We start from the raw sequence: 24,178 nt of genomic DNA on the forward strand, positions 1-24,178 counted from the left end.
ACTTGGCAGTAGGAGACTTCAGTTTAAATGTTTGTGCTGCCTGCTGTGCTCCCAAGTCCATGTCTCTGACCCAGGACTTTGATAGCTAGGACTCTTGCTAGCATCCATGAAACAGGAACATTAGCTTACGAGTAGGTAACATCGCGGACTCTGGCTGTTGCACCTTTAAACCAGAAGATCTAATGTTCTTGCATTATAAACATCAAACAAACAAAATATCCTTTTGAATTTTCTTACGGAAATAATAATTTACACTACAGTGCTATTAGAAGAATAAAAAGAAAATTTATGCCATACCTGGAATACAGAAAACACCTAAAGACACCCCAGAATTGCCCTCCCCATCCCAACCACCAGTCCCTCACAAACACAGTTGACCAGATTAAGTACAGCATGTGCCCATGCAACAGCTCATTCACAAAACAAGAGATAAACCAAATGCCCCAGCCCCTGGCATTCTCATAGTCTGTCATGGTGAACAGAGGGCTTCCACACACACTGCCACATTAATCCCCACACAAAACCACAGTCCAAAGACTGCTCTAGCAGCATGACCACTTCCTGAGGGCCCCTCCTCCAGATGAGTTGGGAAGCTCACAGCTTGGGCCTCCAAGGAATGTCACTGTCACTGGAGAAAGAGCTGGAAGTCACATGGTAGAAACGTCTTTTATTTGCACATCAGTATTTTCAGTGGAAAACTAGTTAATAAAGTCCTTAATGTTAAGAGGCTGTCCCGTCCTGGATGGACACATCTGGACGCAGTCCCTTTGGTCCTCCGCAGCTTCTGCTTCATCCACCCACAAGAGACGCTGACGGTGTAACAACATCACTTGAGGGTCTTGCTGAGATTCGAGAAGCCAATACCAACACAGGTCATCAGCACTTTGTCCCCACCCTTGAGTTCCTCGCCACATGGCTTGGTTTCAATCTTAAACATAACCTGGAAAAAGCTCTTCAAATGCCGCAAAAATTCTATCCTAAAAGAAAATAATGAAAACATTCATTTTAAAAGAAACTCTGCCTTCTTAAAACCCACGATTTTAATTTTTGAGACTAAGAAGACTGAAGTTAAAAATGTCTAATCAAAACTGCTTAAGTAACATTTATAGCCTGTCAGTTTCCCAAGAGTACTGGAGCAGCCTACAGACACCCACAACCGGCAAGGTAAGTTTGGCTGGAAATGAAGCCTAGAGTTTTGTGCAAGACACCCAGCCATTTAGTCCCACACACTTGCTAGAGAGAAGACATAAATATGGAGGTAACTTTGAGTGGTCCATACAACATTTACTTCTACGAGTCACAGCATCACAGGGTAAACAGATAAATGAAGACTATTTCTGCGACTGAACTCCAGCAACTGCCTTCATGGACTGAACAGTGTTTCCTGAATGTCTGTGACGTACAGGCGCTGTTACTGTGCTAGGGACAGGGCAGTCAAATGGAAGGTTGAAAAAGGGAATGCTCCCCATGACAATTTCCATCTATTGGTATAACTAGTTCTTAAGAACAGTTACAACATTTTAAATAGAGCAACGGAGAAAGAGAAGAACTGCATTTGCACATATTTAATAGGAGACAAATGGTAAATAAGGCACTAGGGAGGAGCTCACAGTGAGCACTGTGAAAGATTCATGAAGCTGCTTTTTACCACTTCCTGTAAGAGCAAGAACAGCATTCCTGCCGAGGGGACCTGAGGCATCAATTCTTCAGGTGGGCTGCAAAAAGCAGCTGCAGGGCCCTCAAACAGCAGCCCTACTAAGCTGAGTATGACCCCAGTCTGACCAGACAGCTTACCTCCTGGAGCAGTCACTAAACACATCGATTCCTAAGGGTTAGAGGAAGCATCCTCCCAGAAAAGCCTAGACTCACAGCACATGCAAACACATGCTCGCCTCTTTGCTACACTCTGTGCTGTCAGAGCAAAGGGACTCGGAATCTACTGCTAGCAAGCATCCCTAGCAGTAGATTGAAGAAACACCAGTAAGTGAAGAACCCTGTTCTGTCCATTGGCAATAAAGCATCATGCAGACACCTGTGCTATGCTGTTTCCCGACCCCGTCAACCTCCCTATACCAGCCACGCAGTTCTAAGCCTAAAGTGCATGTGGATCGCCTGAGGAACTTTGCAAATACTAGACGTGCACACCAGCGGAACAGAACTGAGGGTCAAGAAATAAAACCACGTAAGCTTGATCAAGAAAGAATTACACAAACGATATGGGAATAACTGATAATTCACAAGCAAAGAATGAAGGAACCAGACCTCTTCCTCCATCACACACAAAAAACGAACTCAAGCACTTCAAAGACCTCAGTAAGGGCTGAAAGTATACGGTGAACTTCATTATTTTTGGATAGTGAACAGTTTCTTAACAGCAGTAAGAGAAAATGTAAAGAATTCTTACAACAACTTAGGAAAACAATTGAAAAGATAGGCAAGAGATCCAAGTAGAGTTCCCCGAAAGCAGAGCAAGCACATGGGAAGGGAATGAAAAGGGAAAAGTGCTGGAAGATCCCACTTCACGCTCAACTGGATGGCGGCACTAAGAAAGCCACCCAGTAACGAGTGTGGTGGAAGGCAAAGAGTGAGTACTTCACACCCCGACAGCGATGGAAAGCGCCACTGCTTGGAAAACAGTCTGCCCCTCAGACCCAAGCAAGGAGTTAAGGTATGACATCTTACTCTTAGATACATGCCTGAGGGAAGTGAAAGCCCTACAAAAACATCTGCACAAACATACATCTGTAACAGCACTGTTCATAAGAGTCAAAGCGAAGGAACCACCCGAATGTCCACCCACTGATGAGAGAGTAAACGCGTCAAATTCAATGGGGTATCACCCAGCTTTCTAAAGTGCTACATGCTACATCACGGACAAGCTTTGTAAACTGTGCTAAGTGAAAGAAGCTGGTCAATAAGTACCATATATTATATGACTCGTATTCTATGAAATGGTCACAATAAGAACTCTATTGCTTCAAGGCTTGCTGGCATGCCTTTAATCCCAGCACTTGGAAGGCCGAGGCAGGCAGATCTAAGTTCAAGGCCAGCCTGGTCTACAAATCAGGTTACAGGACAGCTAGGGTTAAACAGAGAAACCATCTTGAAAAACTAAAACAACAACAACAACAACCTCTATTACTGAGACAAAGAGCTGGCAGAGTGGGAAGAATGGGCAGAGACCACAAATGGGCACAGGGTTTCTTTCCGGGTGATAAAATGTTCTAAAATTAGACTGTGGTTATTCAACTCTATGAGTATACTAAAAATTGTTAAACTGTACCCTGTAAATGGGTAAACTGTATGGCCATGTGAATTATATTTAGATGTGGCTGTTTAAATAAATACATATATATGAGTTTTTAACATGTACTGATCCTGGGTCCCACCCGTAGTCAATTATGCATGAAACTAAGGATAAAGTCTGCTGCAGTGAATGTGCCTCCCCTGTGCTTCTGATCCAGTCACAGGAGGGGAAAGATACTGAGAGACTAAAGGGTGGCTGATGAACTCACCCTCTGTCTGAGCTGCCTGGCATGTCACAAGAAAGAACCAACCACTAAGCTACCTGGCAGAACCAGAGCTCAGGGGAGATCTACTTTGCTGTCCCTCCATCTAAGAACACACGACTTCATCTTTACAACACAAGCCCATTTCTCAATTCTTCCATGAAGCCTTTCTTAGCAGTAACACCCGTCACGTTCTCTTTTAGGGGCTCCTTAAGTTATTGCCACACTGGGCTGACCCCCTGCCTGAGTCATCTATGCACTTCAACAGTGACGGCCTTCTGCACACATCAAACTCCCTCCCTGCTACTGACGGCATTTGATAACGAGGCACCAGAAAGAAGGGAGGCGGTGGGGTAACAGAAACATAATCAGCAACGTTCTTGGTAAGCAAGGAAGTAAGTTCTCCCCCTGCTGGCTTTCTGGTTTGACTACCTGTGGGAAACTTTTTCCTTGTGTTCTTTTCCCTTTCTCCATCCATCCCATTCTGTCTTAGGGAAAAAAGAAAACAAAGACATGAACCCCACAGATAAACAAGCCCCAGCTGTGGCCAAGCTTCCAGTTGGCCACAGCAGAGACAACACCAGGCCCTCACCCCTCATCCGCACGCCCCGGGGGAAGACGGCTTGTCCCTCGCTGCTGTGGTGTACTAACACGGGCCTGAGGCAAGCGATCCTCTGGGCCTCACCCAGCTACCTCACTCTGAATCATTCAACTGTGCTCAAAAAACCAGACGCCCTCCCCAGCTGGCAGAACTCCTGGGGACTTCAGCTTGCCTGGTGTCGTGGAGGGTGGGAGAGACGCAGAGCTGAGTGTGTGGGCCCATGTGTGTGCAACCCTGAGGGATTTGCAGCTTTTGGAACAGTTAAGAAAAGCAAAGGCTGTCTGGACTGTCTACAGGGTGTTCTGCCAACCTCTCAAGCTGTGGGAGGAAGGCTGTAACAGATGGGATTGAGGTATATATCAGAATGTCCTGCGCCCAGCTCCAGCCTCTTCCCTACATCTTCTGTAGCTGGCATAGTAAAAAGCAAAAATGAAGCTGAAAAGTGAACAGGGAAGGTGTGAAATCCAAACAAACAGCTTCCTTAAGAAAGGGAAAACTGATCCAAGAGCAAGGGGCAGCTTTTCTTATAGGTAAACCACTTGGGGCAACTGGAGTTCTACGCAACTTTTGAGTGAAGGATCTTAGTTTTTCACTTGACAACAGGATCTGCAATGATTTTTTTTTTTTCCAGAACAAAGTGATTCACTTTCAAAACAAACAAGACTTTTTTATGAAAACCTCCAGTCTATCTGACAAGCAGGTTTCAGAGAATTCTGGAAGCAGAGATAGTCGTCTCTGTAGATTTCCAAAGGTCAGTCGTTCCCCCTGCCGCTGTCCACAGGGAAGGACCGTCTGCCCCAGAGTCCCAACAACCAGGAGGACAAGCTCAGACACAGTCCCTGCAAGTGCCCCTGGGAAGCCTGAGAGGAGGGGGCAGTGACCCAAACAGAAAACCCTGCTTCCTCTCCCACCATCCAGCAGGCTGTCACCTGGATGTGGGTAAGGCTAAGGTTAGCAACGCAGTAGGTGTAGGAGTTGTCCCTGGAGGCTGAGGCATAAGATCTGAGAGTAGGAAAAACTGCTTCCCGTGTTCCCTTGCACTCAGTACATGGCAGCTTTTGAGATCAGTGGTGTGTCTGATGCCAACAACACTTAAACTCTACTCCAAGCATGACGTTATTAAACTCGGTGAGAGGCAACAGGAAAGAAAACCAGGCTGGCTGCACTCCTGGCATACAGGAATCCAGGCTGAGTTTAGCCAACCACCCTCCACAAGCAGGGATCATTTTATTTTACTATAATCCAAACATTTCCTAAGGTTGAAATATAAAAAGTGTCACAGGGCATTTCAACTTTCACTGCACTTGATAAATGTATGGCAGGGGACACTGAAAGTGCTCCCAGCAAGTGCTCCCTGCAAGTCCTCCCAGCAAGCAGCAAAGCCAATAATCAGGCAGGGGATGCTGCAAGTGCTCCCTGCAAGTCCTCCCAGCAAGCAGCAAAGCCAATAATCAGGAGACTGTCACATGGGTGTGCTTGGCTGTGTGAGCAAGCAGCCCTGAGCAGCTGAGGTGCACCTGAGGTTGAAGGACAGAGGCTTTTGTACTTCGGCACTCCCCTAGCTAAAGGAAAGAAGTCATTACTCAAGTTTAAAGGGTCATGGTCTAAGATGTGGCAGAAGCTGAAATGAGGACCTCTGAAAGCTGTAGCATGATATTCTCTGTCAGCAAAGCACTGAGAAGCCGGTGACAGTGGACAGGACCCCAGCTCTTACATGAGCTAACAGTGGTAGGAGAAGCTGTATCCCAGTCAGAACCCCACTTGCTTTCTGTGTGACCTTGGCAAGGGGCATGTCTTACCACTTCTGATGCACACAATAGCACCTACTTTTTCACTCACACAGGTTATGCTGAAAACTACATGAGTTAAAAGATGTAAAAAGACATCTTTCTGTTTAACAAGAGAGAAACCACACCTGGTCCTGGATCTTGGAGGAGAACCTACAAGCACCACTTCTAAGCCAGCATACGCCCTAACTACATTCTGAATATTTGTCCTTATACCCACAGCTAAGTGCAGTTCTCACACATCAAGGAAATTTCTCTACTTGCAACAGAGGGAGACCACTACAGAAAACCACAACCAATCAAAACGCAGAGTTGTGGAGCCAAGTCCCAATGGATAGATACGCCTACAATTCCCGTACCTAAGGCTCAGGGAACATTTTGGAAGAGGGTGGAAAGATTTTAAGAGCCAAAGGATCAAGGAGTTTATTGTGAGATTGTGGCTTCTAGAAAAGTCAGAGTCTCACCAGCATGGCTGCCGATACATGAGCTGAACAAGGACAACAGCAACAGCTACGCTGAAGTGGACGGACGGGGTGGGAAAGCCCAGGAGGCCTCACCCCTACACAAAACACCAGAGGCAACGGGGAAACGCTGAGAGCGGGAGAGACAGTTTCCCCAGGGAAGGGCACGTCTACTGGCCATCCAGTATCAATGGTCAGCCCTGAAAACACACAAGTAACATTACACAGACTGAGCAGACTCTATTTATGTATTTAGGAATATGTATGCATGCATGTATGTAACCATTAAAGAACAAGAGACCATGAATTTGAAAGAGAGAAAGGAAGGGTTATGGGAGAGTTTGGAGGTTTGAGGAAAGGGGAAAATGATGTAATTCTATTACAATCTCAAAAAAAAAAAAAAAAAAGAAGAAGTCATTTTCCAAATATTATCTGGGGGTTGAGGCTCGCTTGTCTAGCTGAGTGGCAGAGCACTCGCCTGGCTGAACAGCATATGGCACTCACTGGTTTGATCTGTAGTATTAGAAACAGAAACAAACAAAACCCAAAACCAACTAAACAAGTGTTCTGCTCACAGTAAACACTGTGTCTATTAAACAAACACGACTTCCACAATTCTGGGGAAGAATAAATAAGAATGTACGGTTGGTGAAGAAGTGTGACTAGAAGTCAATCGTAATTCTTAAAAGTAATCGATTCAGATTGACAGACAGCTCGGTAGCTAATGTACAGCCGACTCTACCTCCTGGCGCTCAAAGTGACATGATGGGGAGAACAGACTGGGATGTGGGGTGTCCAGGCAGGATGAGTTCCTCAGATACGGTGCCAGGAATGCGGCCAAGCACTGGACCAGCCACGCTTCAGTCTGTCTGCACAGCTGCTGACTTTAGGGCCGTCCACGTTATTGACAGCAGGCGGGCGATGCTCACCGTCAGCCTCCTGGTGGCCCTGCGGCACAGACAGCACTCAGGTCCACAAGGGTTGGACTTCAAGGCCGTATGCACAGGCAGAAAGCCGACGCCTGCTAGCTCTGACCTCCTGTCACGATTTCTGAGCATTCTAAGACACCTGATGATATACTGATATATATATTTGTTGATGTTATTTCAACTTTTAAATAAAGTATAATCTCTCCCTAAACTGTAAAATTAAGCTTCTGAGGCACAGGGTAGAAATACAGTCACCAACTGGAAGTCAACAATATTCAAATTAAAAAAAAAAAAGAAAAAGAAAAAAGAGAGATTCCCTTCACAGGTCAATGGCATCCAATAATACTTATTCTACTGAGAAAAAAAATACCTGGCCTCAAGAAGTTCACCTATGTAGACTGTTTTCTCAAACAGTACAGAGGGATGGAAACAGCACCCTCCTCTAGCAATGGGGAGGGCAGGGCAGGGAGGAACACAGCACCCCTGACTTCCCAGCAGAAACCTGAACACAGAGAGAAAACGTTCTTAGTCCTGGTGCTCCACAGTCGGCACTTAAATGCCACTCAAGGACATCAAACACATGCAAACTGCCAGAAGAAATACACACGCTTTTTTCAAACCATGACTCTTCCTTCTGCTTTCCTTGAGGAAAGTGAGGTTTAAAAACTGTGTTTTATGACTTTATGGCACAAGAAAATGCACGTGATACTCTCCCTACCCCCATGATGAGTCATGGAACCTGTCCCATGAATAGATAGATGCAATTATGCTTGTAAGGTCCCAGGTTCATCCTTTATCGTTCTGAGATGTTGGAGCCTTCCACAAGATTAAGGACAAAAGGGTCCCAATCACAGACCTGTCTCGGCTGAACATAGCTCCCTTTCCTCCGACTGTGCTTGCTTACATCGAAAAGTGCTTGGGGCAGGTGGGGCACGTGGCAGGAGGGGTTCCGGTGCACTTTCCCACCCTGGGAAAAACCCTCTGCAGAAAGCCGCAGAGGAAGGAGTACGTGTCTAAGCTTCAGGCCCAAATCTCCAAGCACAGAACGCTCCTATCTGGTCTACTGTTTTAACGCTCCACTCAGAGCAGACTACTGTTTTCCCAGGAGCTGTAGTAATTTTAGGTTTCTGGAAGAAGAAAGGAAACCTAAAAGGATCATGTGGTGAAGGACATGCTGAGGAGGGACCAGTCACATCCTAGTCATCTCCAGAGAGGCTGTAGACATTAAAAGATTATACAAGGCCCCAAAGCCAAACTGAAACACTCTCCAAAAACAACTTTTTAAAAAAGCATAAAAAAAAAAAACCATATATTCCCAGTTCACATGATGTCCACATACATTTGGAGACAGTGGCTCTTGCTGTCTGTCTCCAGGAGAGCCACGAGGCCTCTGCTGCCCTGGAGCAGAAGCTGGACACAGCACTGACCAGCTAAGAAGCCAACAGCCCCAGGATGCTCACACAGCCACCAGCTGCTTCAGGCAACTCTGACGGGAGGCGACTCCTGCACCTGGGGCCATGTGCTCGCCTCCACCTCCTCTCTGGAAGCCCCAGTGCCATTCTCTTGGAGCAATGTTGACTACTGAAGTGGTTGGATTACTCAACTCTAGGTTTCCTGCCCTGTAAAACGCTTTACACACATTATCAGGAGATAATGTGTGGCTCTTCAGGTCCTGCTTATCAGTTTCCCCTGCTGCTAACAGTGCACTCTCTTTCATCTTCCATTCTAAAAAACTCCCACTGCCAACTCAAAAAGTAAAAGATTCTCTTCCAAGTTTCCGGTTGCCAAAGCGTCGCCCCCACCCCAACGTGATGGCACCACCATTCTTCAGTTATCACAGTACTGTACCTTTCAGATATACAGCATCGGTACCATGATAACCGAAAAAGGACAGTTCAGTCTCAGACTACCTGCACCTCCCCAATCTACCACCCCTAGCTGGTCACACAGCTACCTTTAAGTCTGTAAGCACATAAGTACATGTGCATGTACACACACACACACACACACACACACACACACACACACAGAGCCTATTTTCAAACCTGTTCACTTACTCCTGACTAGAAATGCTTCTTTCGCTTTGCGCTCTGTAAGTTGACTCTTCTGGCTAGCTACTGTTTTGGGAGTATGAAAGTTTTTATACCTTAGCAGTTAATTTCTGCTAATATCCAAACTGCCCGAACTCACCTCTATAACTTCCCAACTGGTTTGGTAACATTCCTATCAATTTGTCTCTCCCAGCCAGCTAATACTTCATACCAATGGAAAAATAACCCATTTGCCACAGTAAGAATGCTAGCGGAAAGATGGGATTGGAAAAACTTCAAGCTATATAAAAGTTTATCTCCAGAAAATTGAGGAAATATGAAGTACAGACACAAGAACTGCCCGATCTATACCGGATGCAGCTCAGATAACATGAGGACAACAGCTGTCATAGAAGAAGGGAAGTCCCAAACCCATGTGTGACCAAACACCAGGCTGACAGTCACAACTGCTGGCTGGTAAAGACCAATGCAAGCAGGCACACTGCTGTGGTCACAGGCTACATGCAGCACATCTTGTCATTCTGTACAATCAGAAAATCAAACTGAACAGAATAATGAGGTCAACTGAAAAGAGCTTACGTGTAGGGGGAGAGTGGTCCCAGCAGGACTTTGGAAACGTCCTGCTGTCCAAGGGTCATGAGCAGCAGAACTAGACTTTGGTTGGTCGAGTCCACACATCCGCCCTGTAAACACAAACACTCTAGTGGTTAATTCTAGTACAAACAGAAAGAGGAACCAGCAAGCAGGGAGAGGAAGGCAGAAACCATCAGGATACCAGAGGCTCCGGAGCAGTGCACTGCAGTTCACACAGGAACAACGGAGCACGGGATCCTGAGGACATCTGGTCTAGCAACCAGCTCGGGCTAACCCAAGCAACAGCTGACAACATGACAACACAGGAAGTCAGCATTCCCAGGCATACCTCTAGTGGGCAAAAACAATGAAACTCCTCCCTTCATAGCTGGGGCAACAGAGGGCATCATCTTACCGAGTAAAGAAGGCATGTACAGTTCGAGGCCAGTGTAGTTGCCCAAGGGTTAAGCAGACGACCTATGCTCACTGGGTGTGTCTCAGAGCAGTCATCACACACTGAGGGACTCTCTTTGAGGTGTCCCTGCACTCATCCTATCTGCTCTGAACTGCTCGTTGCCTCTTCCCATGACTTGGCACTGCCAAGGGTCAAGACCACCTGTTCTCATTACTGAGCCGTTATCTCTCCCCAAGACTCCTTTCCTGTTTCTTCTTCCAAGCACAGGCAAAACACAATTTTCTTCAAAACGCTCATCCTGAAGGACAACTGTTTGGGTTGCTTCCTTTCTTCATCCTGTATTTCCAATCATGTCAGCTGAGTTTCTGTTTAAATATGTGTCTTTAAAAAAAAGCAAACAGTCCTCGGCTGTCACTCTGTTTAGTAGGCCTTTTGAGAACCCATTCCTCTCCTTAAGTTAATAAAGAACAAGAAACATTTTTCATTTATCCAGCAAACTTTAGGACAAAAGCTGCTTGTCCATACACAACAGGAAGTCTGACGAACAAAACTAATTGTTTCACAGCTCTTGTTCATTTTCCTGAGACTGCCTAAAATTAAACTATTCTCTTCTGTCTGTTTCCTGCGCGGAGCTCTATTGCATCATCCTCAGCTGACTTGTGTTAGGTACTGGAGTGAGGTGTTAATGCAATAAAGATGTCAGGGTCCGTGTACAGCACACCACTGAGGCTGGAGGTGGGGGGGGGGGGGACTGCAAGATGTGAGGGCACAGAGGAGGGTGTGACTTGTCCAACAAGAGAAGCAGGCTTTGGGGAGCAGGCCTTTGAAATGGCCTGGAGGCATAGGCAGGCCTTGGAAAGAAGAGAAGAGCAGCATGGTGGAATGGCCCCCAGCCAACGGGAAAGAGGCCGGGCTCTTCACAGACACATGTAATCTGGGGGAAGGGGGAGGGGCAATACGGGAGGTGGGGCTTCCTAACTGGTCACAAATACCAACTGCATTCCGGGAAGGTAAGGAGCCAGCACAGGGCTCCCAGCACAGACGTGAAGAGATCAAGTCAAGTTTGGAGGGTGAGACAGACTGAGAGGGAGGCTGAAGAGGATGTGGAAAGGACCTCCCCTCTGAAGACAAGGAGAGCAGCTCCCGAGGGAGTGTGAAGTGAGGTGAGGCGGAAAGAGAGCAGGGCAGTGTCTGGAACAGCAGGGAAAAACCAGTAGGGCATGGTAACCCATGAGCAGAAGGAACCGGGTCAGAGACTCACAGGCTCACAATTTTGTTTAAAAAAAAAAAAAAAAGGAGCACTTTCAGATGGGGGCGGGGTTATCATTTACATGTCACATCACAGACAGACCTACAGAGAAGTAGTCAAAAGAGCATTCAGTATTTCATCCTTTTACTAATTAAACACTAGAGACACTCACACGAAGTTTTCTTAATGACTAAAACAAAGCAAATTTGGTTGAGGAACAATAATGGTTTTTAAAAGATCTCATTTAAAGATAAGAATTCAATACCTAATCCAGGCTGTATGTTTTCCTCCTGGAACTAGTAGGCTATGCTTTTACCCCAGGGCTGGAGTCTGCTATTAATGATATGAAACCCAAACTCCAGCTGTGCCCATGGGTGCCTGTTGAACTTCTCTGGAACACAGTGTTTTTCATTTTCCCACAGTCTACTAGAAAGGGACAGAAGTGTCCCCACAGTCGGAGAGAGGACGAACCAGCCCACAAGGTCAGGAAGAGAAGACCTACACAAGCCAACAAGGACCTCAGAGACTAGACAGCTAGCTCCCACCACACCCTTTACCCAACACAACATAGAGATGGAAAATTTAATAAAACTTCATGAATTAGGTAACTGGTGAGTCGATGGCTTCATCATTTACCTATACACATCTAATCACTTACTTTCAAAACCAACGCTGAATCTGTCATCAAAAATGAACTGAATTTGGCACCAAACAACCTGCACCAGACTGGGCTACCCAAGATTCCTGACAGGCCATGTCTTGAGGAGGACCTGACTTCCTGTCTCCACTGCTCCCAGCATCAAGCCCAGCGGCTATGCCATGCATGCTCTTCGGTGTATCAGGAGGCACTCCTAACTTAATGAGTCTAAACACAGACACTTAGGACCAGTGTTTACTTAATTCTGAAACAGTTCGGTCTCCCCCGTCCCCACTGTGAGAATGCTGACTTTTGTCACATGATCACTGGGCAGGTTTCCATGCCAGGCTTGGCTCAGGAGAGCAGGCTGCCATGTTCAGCAGTCCTCCACTGTGTGGTCATTCTGGGAATCGGATCCGTAACGTGCTCTCTTAGGAACGGATTTTCCTTTTGCTAGCATCTTCTCTTCCCTCACAGTCTCCTCCTACTGTCAGTCACCTCAGCTATGGCACAGTGAAATGTGTGCTTTTTATGTGTCTACTGCACCTGTGATCAACAGTTTGTGGCCATGAAGAATGCAGTCAACCTGAGCTGAATCCTACCCATAGAAGTGCAGAAGCAAAATGGTGAAGTCTCTCTTTACCACTGCCCAGTTCTCACACTTTCCAGAGCCTCCACCATGCTGTGACAGCCTGGCCTTCCCTAGACAGTCTTCAGTACTCTAGAATATACTGCGAAATCTATCCACATACAAACCCAGATTTCTACCTTGACAAATCTGAAGGTGAGTCCCTATCTCCACATAAGAACAACTGGGGGTTGGGGGGAATAAGAGAGAGTAGTCCCAGAGCGAGAGAGATGGCTTGGTGGTTAAGAACACTGGCTACTCTTGAAGAGAACCCAGATTCATTGCAGCACCCAAACAGTGGCTCACAGCCACATGTTCCAGGGGATCTGACAGCCTCTTTAGGCCTCTGCAGGCACCAGGTATGCATGTGGTGCACAAATATACAAGCATGCACATAAAATAAAAACAGATGGGGAAAGAGCGAGAGACCGAGAACAAGAACGCTTGTTCTTCTTGGTCAGGTCCGTGTGCCAGCCTCCACGTTACTTTCCCTGCTTCTGTGTTTCGTTCTGAAGCTCACTGCCTTTTCTGACTGCTCCATTTCTCTCCTCTGTCTCCATTAAAACTTATCTGTTCTATGTCCCAATAGAGCTAGCTCTCTGCTCATGAACTAATTAAACTAGTTCATTCTAAACGCTTGGTGCACAAGCAGAGGTTAGCTCTCTAGCTTAAGTGCTTAGAAAGGAATAAAGACAGACAGACACCAATTGCCTTCTTCAGATTGTTCCCCTTTCCGTGCATCTGCAGAGGAGGGGACATACCCTGTAGATTTCTTCAAGCAGCAGCTTTGCACAGTTCCTGCCAAGGTCCTCAGGAAGCACCGCTGCTCCCTGGCCCTGGGGATTAGAGGCCAGTTCAGCACTCAGGAAGGTACCATTGGTAGTCTCTGCCACCAGCGACAGTCCAAAGCCTGGAGACCTAATGATTCAAAGGCAGACACTGAGTAAGTGAAGGTACACACAGTAGCCTACAAAGACAGGTATATGTTCTTCATTAAAGAAATACAGAACACTGAGGCATGTAACACAAATCTTAAAAGGTCTTATAATAATAATAATTTAAAAAAAAAAACCCAGAGCCAGATATTGGGGTGAAAGCTGAAAGATCAGAGAAGCAGAATAGCCAGCCACTAGCTTACCTCTACGAAATCCTCAGCCTCAAGAGAGTGAGTTCCTGTTTCTTCATGCCTTATTACTTCCTGGGATTAAAGGCATGTGTCACACCAGTGCCTGGCTCTTTCTCTCATGTAGCCCGGTGTAGCCTTGAACTCACAGAGATTCAGATGGATCTCTGCCTTCCGAGTGATAGGATTAAAGGTTTGTGCCACCACTGTCTGACCTCTATGTCTAATTTAGTGGCTGGCTCTGTCCTCCGATTCCCAGGTAAGCTTTATTGGGGTATATAATATATCACCACAGAGGCACACAAAGCAGAACCAAGGCAAGAGGCAAGTTTGCATTTCCAATTCCTTACTTTCTCCCTCCCTGCTCTTTACAAAGACTCACAGAATATGGTGTCAACAGGCTTCCAGGTACCAAGCATGCACATAACACCGGGGCTACTTCAGTCTTATTAGAAGTTACCACTGCCTTCATTTTACAAATGAGAATATGCTGAGAATAAGCAGCCTGGACCATGTCCACTCAGTTGAAAAGTGACAAAGGTAAATCTCAAATGCAGGCCTTACAGATGCCAGAGCCTAGCAAGTTCTCTGGTTCCCATTCGACCCTGAACTGCTGCCAATTCAGAACATACTACAGCCTGGGACACCATCTGACTTCAAGTCTGAGAAAGACCAGATGTTTCCCATAATGAGAAGTATGAAACCAGAAAGGGCAAAAGGAGTTACATCTTTGCACTTTTGTCTGGAGACAGCACTAAACTGAGAACTCACTGACCTATGGTCAATGAGCTGGCACTGTGGTCTCTGCCATGTTTCTACCACCCAACAGCTAGAACCTAACTGTCCAGGACCACAACTAACTTACTCATGCATCCAACAAGCAAGCACCTGGGGGAAGCTTCCATAGCCAGGAACTGGAACATGCTGGGTAAACACCTGAGAGTCTGTCCTCACAAAACACAGTGACAACCAATTTAGCCAGAAGGAAAATAAATAAATTACCAGTCTGTAAACAAGAAAATGAAGCACCTCTCCACAGATTTGCCAGATTTGATGCCTCAAATGTACTTTGTCCAATGCAAAGTAAATGCATCCATCAGAAAGCTTTACCAATGGCACACTCCATACACAACTGCAACACTGTGCTGTCTCCTTTAATACCATTCAACGCTGTTCTCAAAATGTCTTCTATATCCAGAACACTGGCCAAAAGAATCCCAGAAAAACTATAGGTTTAATTATGATGTTTATTTCATTTTTATTTTTAGAGACAGTATTTCACTATGTAGCACCCAGCTGGCCTCAAACTCGCAATCCTGTTGTCTTAGCCTGCAAGTAGGACTGGGATTAGAGACATGCGCCACCAACGCTGGCTAATGATGTTTTTGCATGCACTATATTGACTCCTTACGTGGAAGAATTCTATTGCCCAGTTTTTAACTTCTTTAAAACTATTATCTATTTAGTCAAAGGTTAATAACACCTGCCAAAGCAAAGGTTCCAGAGAATCTGACCCATGTTTAACAAATATCATTCATCATTAGAGAGACAGAAAATTCCAGTGCAACATACAAGATACCCCTGAGTCACACACACACACACACACACACACACACACACACACACACACACATACACACACACACTGCACATATAGCATGGTGGCAGCATGCACAAGACATCACTGAGGATCTGCACTGGGAGTCTGCAAAGCACAGTCTCCACAGCTTTCCAACACATAAAGAACTGCCTTATTCTTTGTTTAAAGTAATGACTGTGTAAGTCAAAATGCACCACACTGAACCAATGTGCATGCTGGTCTAAGTGCTAACACAGGCCACCAAGAAGTGCTAGCTCCCAGGGTTTCAGGCCATAAACACTACACTGCAACAACCCTTACTCATGTGGATTCATCACTGGATCAGACTGGAGAATAATCCAGATGTGACTTTACAATGATTACCATAACTTGGGACTTAAAAACTAAACACAAGTGTAAATCACATACTGGTTTTAGATGTTAATTTTTAAAATCGAGTTTGAAGCTAATGAACATCATGTCCGTATCTTGATCTATATGTATGGCTGCTCCTCACAGAATCTGACCATACACCAGGTCGGCTGGGTCAATGGCACTATAAAAGCTACACTGTAGCTGGTGGCCGGCAACATGGCCTCCAGGCCTGCACTGTTTCTTTCCTGAACCTTCTGGTGAAGCAAGAGGTCAGAGAACGGACTATCCTGGAACATTCAGACAGCTTCTGCTCCTACATGGCCTCCCCCAGCCCTCAGCAATCCCCGTCAGAAAAGAACTGACCCATGAATTCCAGACCTACAGCTAAGGTAGAAGGCAGAAAGAAAAGGCCAACATTAGGGCTTGCCATTTCCATAATATGTACTGAGTGCTAGATACACTTACAGTATACACATATGCTTTTTAAATTTAATGTTTGCAATTATCCCGGGATACATCGTTACACTCAATGTGTCAATGAAGAATGTTCTGGTGGTTGAGTAATAAAAGGTATGGAAATGTCAATGACCTTTCCCCACGCCGAGGGAAGGGCCAACTCTGTGTACACATCTTTCCAGTCCTAACCTCTGACACCATCACTTTCCACTGGGCAGTGTAAAGGCCAGACTTCCCACTCACACTCAACCGCCCCTTCTTCACCTGCACTCTCAGCTCAGGTCCAAGACTCTCAAACAGCTGTGAGGACCAGCTGTGCTGCCCCTTAGAGGAAAAGTGACTTCTTAACCCAAGTAGATAACTGTAGAATCCAGTGTTCTTACTTTTGGGACAGAAACCCGAAAACTTCAGATCCAAACCAATGTGATGAGAACTGAAAAAATAAAGGCCAGAAAGGAGTGGTGCAGTATTCCCACTGGGGAGTCTGTTCTAAAGTGCACTCACTTCCCAGAGTTGACGCCTTTCATGTGGTCTGTGTAGATATAGATGTCGGGTATGAACTTGTTGAGGATGCTCCGGGCAGAATCCACAATCCGGTTTGCCATCTGAGGGGATACGCGCACGGAGTACCTGCAGCCCAGGGTTAAGGAAGTTTCGAGACTTGGACGACAGAGCAGAGAAAAGCATGTTAGGAAGCTAGCAAGTTTGTGTCATGCTGAGACTTACAATTCCACTGTCTCCCAACTACTACTATTGAGCTTCATAGTTCCATTGCTCGATTTTTTCATTACTATAAAAAAATGGTTAAAACAGTCATGATGAAAAAGAATCTAGACTCATTCCTATAATGGAAAGTATAAAGTCAAGCCAGACGTTGGTGGTGCACAACTTTGATCCCAGCATTTGGGAGGCAGAGGCAGGTGGATCTCTGATTTGGAAGCCAGTCTAGTCTACAGAGTAAGTTCCAGGATAGCCAGGACTACAAAGAGAAATCCTGTCTTGAAAAACCAACAAATAAATATAGAGAGTGAGTGAATGAGTCAGGACTCACAGCCCAAGCCTGCCTTCCCAACCACCTTTTCTCTGTAACTGTTCTGCTCTACAGTATGAAGATGCCTGCTTCTTCAGAGCCACAATCAGGCCCTGTGAAGACCAACGAACACTCTGCTCCTTGTGTAGTCTGACTGCTATAAGTAGTCTCTCTAAGAATGTAAGGCCAGGCCAGATACCCCACTGGGGTGGCCCTGGGTCATCCCAGCCCACTTCCCAGGATGCCAACAGAGGGACAGGGAAGCAGAAAATGTTTCGTGAAAGATCAAGGGGACTGCTGTTTTAAAGATCACACGTTTTCCAGACACATAGAGCTGTTTTCTACTATTTAAGAATCAGTTACTGCATTTGTAATGACAGAGGGCCCTCTACTTACTACTCTGGTGAAAACTACTACCCAGCTCTCTACAACAGGAACTCCAGAAACGGAGGAAGAAATTAGCAAAAAGGGTGGGTGCCTGAGGATGTGGAACCAATAACCCCAAATTAAAGCTTTGTAACTGAGACAGACTCTCCCTGACCCCACTTCCAAAGTGCAGTGTACCCTCAATAGCTGGAGATACACAGACAAAGATGCAGAACTGAGCAATGGGAACAACATGTGGTCTTCTCACCACCACGATATCAATCCATACGGACTCCACAGAGGGTGATCTGCCCATTCCTACAAAGCTGTCCAATAATTACTATCAATAACACACTTGATTCTCATTAGAACTAAGAAACAAATGCTGTACATGGACCCTGACCTCTCAGCTAGCTCCTCTCCTTGTCTGGACTTGAACCCTGCTAAAGAGCAACCTTCCTGAATCCTGCTGCCCACTCTCCAGCCTGCCCAGTAAGTTCAGCCCCAGGCTGGAACCGCTGCCTACCTTTATCCAGGCCCTCTTCAACCTGAACTGCCTTCCATCACTCTTCAGTCCACAGATGCCTCCTCTAGAAGTCCTGCAGCCAGTACCTTGAACTTCCCGTTTCCCTTTAGACACATCTTGTCCCCGCTCCACACGGGCAGGGACGTTACTGTTGTACCCTCACAACTCTCCAAACTCCACTTCTGTACTCAGAAACGTTCAATCAATATTTGACTGGACTCAAAGGACAAATCCGAAATGGGGAAAGAGCAAAAAAAAAAAAAAAAAAAAAAAAAAGGATTTTTTAATACACAAAGAGTCCAGTTTCATCACCACCACCACCTCTTCTGTCCAGAGTGTACTTTGAACAGTTGAAGCAAACAGCCCCAGGTCTCACAGCCTTTGGACTGAGTGGGTGCCATCTTTCTGGAACCTGAGCCTACCCACACTCTAGGACAGCTCAGGAGATACCACCACCCTGAGACAACCCCACAGCACTCACGGATCCCAAAGTTCTTTCACACACCTATCCCCTTATTTAATGCTTGCATCAACCCTGTGACGAGGCCTTAAGTCCTGGCTCTCGAGCTTACTACAGGGTAAGCCCCTAGGATGCAGAACCGAGACACTTGCTCAAAGCGAAACAGACCTGACTACAAAAACCAAATCAACCAAACAAAAAACCAGCTTCCTCCCCTGCTCCCCCTCCGAGACAGGGAAAGCAGAGGACAAGGCTGTGTTTTGGTGTGCACTGCATGTATATACATGTGTGGTACACGGTGTGTGAATGCAAAAACAGACCAAAAGACTCAAACTAGCTTCTGTACTGATAGGGAAAAGCAGCCAGATCCCACAAATCCCAACCCACCCGGCTCTCCTGCCTGGACCCCAGCTTCTGCACTTAACTCCTCCACGCTGAACCATGAGCTCTGGATCAGCAGCATGAAACTGAGTGTGCACCCTGTCAGAGTGGGTGGATGGCGGTCAATAAAAGGGTCTCTAGTCACAGCTGCTGGACACCATCATGGTGGCATGGGCCACCAGCAGCTTCTTCCCAGGACCTGTCTACTTAGTCATTGGTCTCCAAGTGGAAAAAGCAGTACTGGGAGGCGGGGGTGGACATCAGTCAAAACCACAGTTCTCCCAATACAAGAAACAAGCTCAGTCCAGCCAGAACCAGCCCTACAAGTGAAACCCACACTAACTACAGCTTTCCCAAAGTCAGCGTTTTCCTCGGGTTCTGAAACAGGCAAGGTGGAGAGGCAAGCCTGCGCTGCTTTGCGCGGCTTGTTAAAGACGGCTCGGCTGGAATGTTTGCTCCTCAGAGAGGAATGTGAGCAAGAGTGCTGTGAGTGCTTCCGTGGGCAGATTTCTGCCAGGGATCTGTGCCAGTTTAGATGTTCTGTCCCTGCGTCACTCAAGAGGGAAGGATGTGGAAGCTGCCAAGTGTCTTCTGCCTCAGACTCCACATGGGGAAGGTTCAAAGAGCATTAGCAGGGAAAGCCAGGAAGGACAATGCTACCTTTACCAGTTTCCTATACAAAACACCAACAGTATTCCCTACATCTGATTCCATAGTTCTTCAAAGCACTCACATCTATGTCCACTGGACCTGATCTTCAATCTCAGGCTTCCAATCCCTCGCCTTCTGCCTTCTCCAGAACGGTGAGCCCTGCCACCTTACTAAGTGACGCCCATCCTGGCAACTGCTCCATCCTGCCTCTCCAGCTGGCCACATCTCTCCACCATCACCCTGCACTGCCCACCCACTCTGCCAGGTGTTCCCATCCTTCTCAGGGCTCCAGTCTCCTCTCTGCACTCTTCGTGGCTGCTGACTTCAACTCACTTCTGGCTCTCATCTTGCCCCAGAGCTACAGATGCTCAATTCCAATGTCCTTTCTAGACTTATTTCACTGGAGCCATCAAAATCGGCATGTGTAACACTGAACTCACCCTCACCCCTATTCTACCACCTACCCCAGCCTTTTGTAGCAAACATCCCTACCAGCAAGCCTTGGTAAGAAGCACCAAAACCATGCCCAGTGACTCCCACTCCTCTTCCGTGTGTGCCAGGCGCTCTCCCTTCACAACCCCCTCTCATTAGCAGCTCTCACCCATCCCGACTACCACCCTCCCTGCCTCTCTGTAGGGCACAATAATTCGGTGACCACTGCCTCTAAGGGGCTTCCATTAGGTGATTTTCTCCCACGACCATACTTTCCAAATGTTCCACAAAAGTTGCTACATGACCACAGAAGTTGTCCTCCTAATACCCAAATTTGTTCTCCAGATGAAAATCATTGACTTTTAAATAAATGCCAACTGCTCAAAATGGCCTTCAGTTCTTCACTGGCTCCCGCTCAATTCATACCCCATTGTGTTCATCAACTGTCACTGACCACCTGAGTCCTGCTGGCCTGCATTGATAGCCACTCCCCAGAATGGTGGGGTGCCACCTCCTCTGCAAAGGCCCGCTTTCTCACACAAACATCCCCCTTTCTTGCCCTACTTCACAAGTCTCCATCCTTGAAGGCTCATTCAAAGGTCCCTGCTCTCCTCCAGGAAAAAAGCAGAGGTTAAAAGTCTGAGGTTACTGACAAGGTTTAAATCCTAGTTGTGCCAATTAGCTATGTGACATTATTAGCAAACAGAGCTTTTATACCTCAGTTTCCCTTATCTGCCGAGTAGAATTCGAGTTAACTCGAAACTTTCTGAACCTTAACACTGAGATGCATAAAGTGATCTTCCTCCTCCAAAGGACACATATGAAGCACTTCACAACACAACATACTGTTGTGATTCCAGCCTCCCCCAAATCCTCCAGATAACTGGCCACTCCCTCGTCCCAGATCCCCCAGCCACTGCTCCTACCCCTACATCATTTTACGTGTTATCTCAGAACTTTACTTCACGGAATTGTTTCCATCCTCAACTAGTGTAGCAGTAAGTGAAGAAAAAGGAATGATCAACCTTGTCACCATGAGGCACATACTAAAACAGATCTCAATTACTATAATTTCACCACTAACACTTTGATGAGATTGTTGTCTAATATGCAAACAATGGAAAGAAGTGGAGCTACTCTCTTTACAAGGCAAGAAAGAATTAGTATCTAATGCAAAGGATACGCCATTCCTCTGATCCGCTTGATTTTTCCTGGGTCTGTGAGCTGGACAGGCTTCAGGACCTTCCTTACAGGACATGAGAAAAGCACTTCGCCTCCTCCTCCTGGAGGCATCCCCCGTCGTATTATCTACATAAAATGATGAGGGGTCGTAGGCGATAAAGCAGACACAGGAAACATGGCTTCCCTGACCCCCAACCCAGGAGGGTTAAATCATTCCCACTAGCCTTTGAAGACACCATGGATTCTCAGGAGCTCTGGGATGCAAATTATACCAGGACGATTCAGACAAGAGAGGCAAAGGGCCAGACTCCATGTAGTTCTATTCCTCGGCTAACCAACAGTTATGGTGTGTTGTGAAGGACTCAGTAATGTAAGTGTTCATAACAGTACCTACCACAGAGTAAGTGCCACATGCCTGCTGGCTACTGTTGCCATTATTAGAGGGTCTCTTTCAGTTCACAGTTTGATGCATCAGTTAATAAGCCCTGTAAATCCTCGTGATATATGATGATGTGGAATGTGGCACACACTTCTTCCAATAAGTTAAATAAAAAAAAAGTCTTAGGTATATACAGCCAGAAGTTCACACATTCTTACCTTTAGCTCAAATGACTCTCCATCAATCCCAAACTGTTTCAACAGAGGGAGTGCTGTTGCCTTAAGAACATCAACCTATAAGTTATTTCAAAGAAGAATTTTAAATTAAATTTTGAACACATAGATAGAGTTCAAGAAGCAAACAAAACACAAGAGACTGCTGGATTCACACAGAAAACAAACTGGGACCTCTGTTCATTTTCATAGGTATCCATGGCATTATTTTATTAGTTTATTAATAAATATTATTATAATATTAATTTATTAATCTCTTCCGAATATATATAACATGTATGTTCTTTTTAACACTTAGAGCTGCTGTCTCTCCAGGTCAGAGTAAACCAAATGAACTCCTCAATGTCTACCTAAGAATCCCGATACAGGTGCTCATTCCACGTGGTAGGGGCTTCGGGGGAATGATGTCCTCAAAACATGAAGCACTGAAAACCCAACAGTAACTACGAAAGCACTGACGGTTTGTGGCAGGATTCTGACAACTACTGTTATCTCTTCCGTATCCTGGAAGGCCCTGGGGAGGCTGCACTGTGAGAGGAAGCCAGAGTGGTAGCTACATAAGCAGAAGAGACCAGAAGCCTTTAGTCCTGGTCCCACACTCAGCCTCTGATGAGCTACATGGCTCTGGTCAAAAATATCACATCAATCTCAATTTCCTTCCCAAAGACAGGTGCCAAGCCTTGCTATCTCCATGATGCCACAGCCTAACAGGCTGATTCAATACAATGATCCTCCAATGAGGTCCCAAGAGCAGAAGCCGGGTGGTCAGAAGTAGAATTGATATAGAAGGCCTAGGAACACATTCAGAATGGACTGGGTGTGGCAGGGGCAGGATCCAGCAAACTATTAAAGATTAGCTAATTTTATTCAATATTAAAGCTAAACACATCCAAAAACATAAGAGTCATGCATCACTTAACAATGGGAGATGTTCTGAGAAATGTGTTGTTGGGGGATTTTGTCCTTGTGGGAAACTATGCAGTGTCCTTATACAAACCTAAAGGCAATCTACGCGAGGATTTCCCTAAAACCCACAGTGGCTGGCTTCCCTTCCTGTAGCAGCTCTCCCTAATTGCTCTATCTTGACAGTCTTCTCCAAAACTTAGGTTGAAATTTGTCCTTGCAACACTGGTAGAAAATGGGACCTTTTAGAGGTGATGTAGCAAATCAGATGCAGCCTTCATTAACAGACTATGGCCAGTACCAGGGAAGTGGCTTAGTTATCTTTCACATAAGCTTCTCATACAAGGTTCGGTTTGGCTCAGTATCTCACATGCCCCTCAACCACGTTACAATGTGCCCTATCTCTTGAACTTCCCAGCTTCCAGAAGAGAAGAAAGTTTTACTTTATCAACTACCCAGTCTCAGGTACTTTGTTATAGCAGTGCTCATCAGAATAAGACAGACTCTCTCCAGCTGTGCATCTATCAGGGCCAGCTTCTGCCTTCCAGTTTCCAGCTACACCCCAGGAGAATGAGAGTTCTTTAAGGGAAGAATTAATTACTCATGAAGTCCACGCTTTACGCGGAGAGCAGCCCGACAGAGGGACAGTGAACAGAAGATGCCCGGAGATCCTACAGGCTGAGGAAGTTACTCTTTACCCGGGTTAGGCCTTTGTTTAATTGTCTAGTCAGGTTAAACAGGGTCATTTTAGTCAGAGCTGGCAAGTAAAGCATCCCCTAACTATGAGAACAGATTTGCTTTAAGCATGCTACACAAAGGTTAAAGCACTGTTTCTGGGGAATTCATCCACTGATTGTTGTTACTAAAACATAAAGTGTTTTTTAAAAATGTGTTTAATCAGTGCTTGTGAGCATTAGTAATTACAGGATGAGTATGAAACAGACAGAGGGCACAATGCTGAAATCCCAAGCCTGCGTTTACCATTACTTGAGACACGTTACCTACCCACAGCCAAACTGCAGGGGCCTCCTCTCCTGTTTGAACCAAAGAAACCATTTCCTAGAATCTCCAGACAACATGGGGGAGATGGAGCAGGCAGCTCTAATTTAAAATTCTAACAGGTTACAGAGCAGCATTCTTTCACCCACGGCTGAAACTGCAAATCCTGCACTGTACTTAGCATCCTGTTAAGAGTACATGTAGTTAAGTTTCCGAGAACTGAGGAGTAAGTCCTCAACTGCCCAGAAACACATTATATAATG

The 24,178-nt window shown here is 46.0% G+C and overlaps 1 protein-coding gene and 1 long non-coding RNA gene across 3 annotated transcripts in view; one reads left to right on the forward strand and one right to left on the reverse strand.

The window, feature by feature from the left end:
- Positions 1-265: 265 nt before the first annotated feature.
- Positions 266-24,178, reverse strand: part of Rcl1 (RNA terminal phosphate cyclase like 1) — a 44,344-nt gene continuing 20,431 nt past the window's right edge. The window contains exons 4-9 of one of the 2 annotated variants that reach the window (XM_059259207.1): positions 21,999-22,073; positions 21,403-21,527; positions 16,878-17,003; positions 13,602-13,758; positions 9,918-10,021; positions 266-977 (exon numbers count right to left, since the gene is read on the reverse strand). In XM_059259207.1, coding sequence (XP_059115190.1) covers positions 827-977; positions 9,918-10,021; positions 13,602-13,758; positions 16,878-17,003; positions 21,403-21,527; positions 21,999-22,073 — 738 coding nt within the window. In that variant the 3' untranslated portion in view covers positions 266-826. The remainder of the gene's footprint in view (positions 978-9,917; positions 10,022-13,601; positions 13,759-16,877; positions 17,004-21,402; positions 21,528-21,998; positions 22,074-24,178) is intronic. The other variant, XM_059259215.1, reaches the window with a different exon arrangement.
- LOC131908179 (uncharacterized) lies at positions 11,111-12,183 on the forward strand. Its single transcript, XR_009378567.1, has 2 exons — positions 11,111-11,489; positions 11,998-12,183. It is a non-coding gene; the product is annotated as an uncharacterized LOC131908179 (long non-coding RNA).

Source organism: Peromyscus eremicus, chromosome 1, assembly GCF_949786415.1.
Source record: "Peromyscus eremicus chromosome 1, PerEre_H2_v1, whole genome shotgun sequence".
NCBI classification, from domain to species: Eukaryota; Metazoa; Chordata; class Mammalia; order Rodentia; family Cricetidae; genus Peromyscus; species Peromyscus eremicus.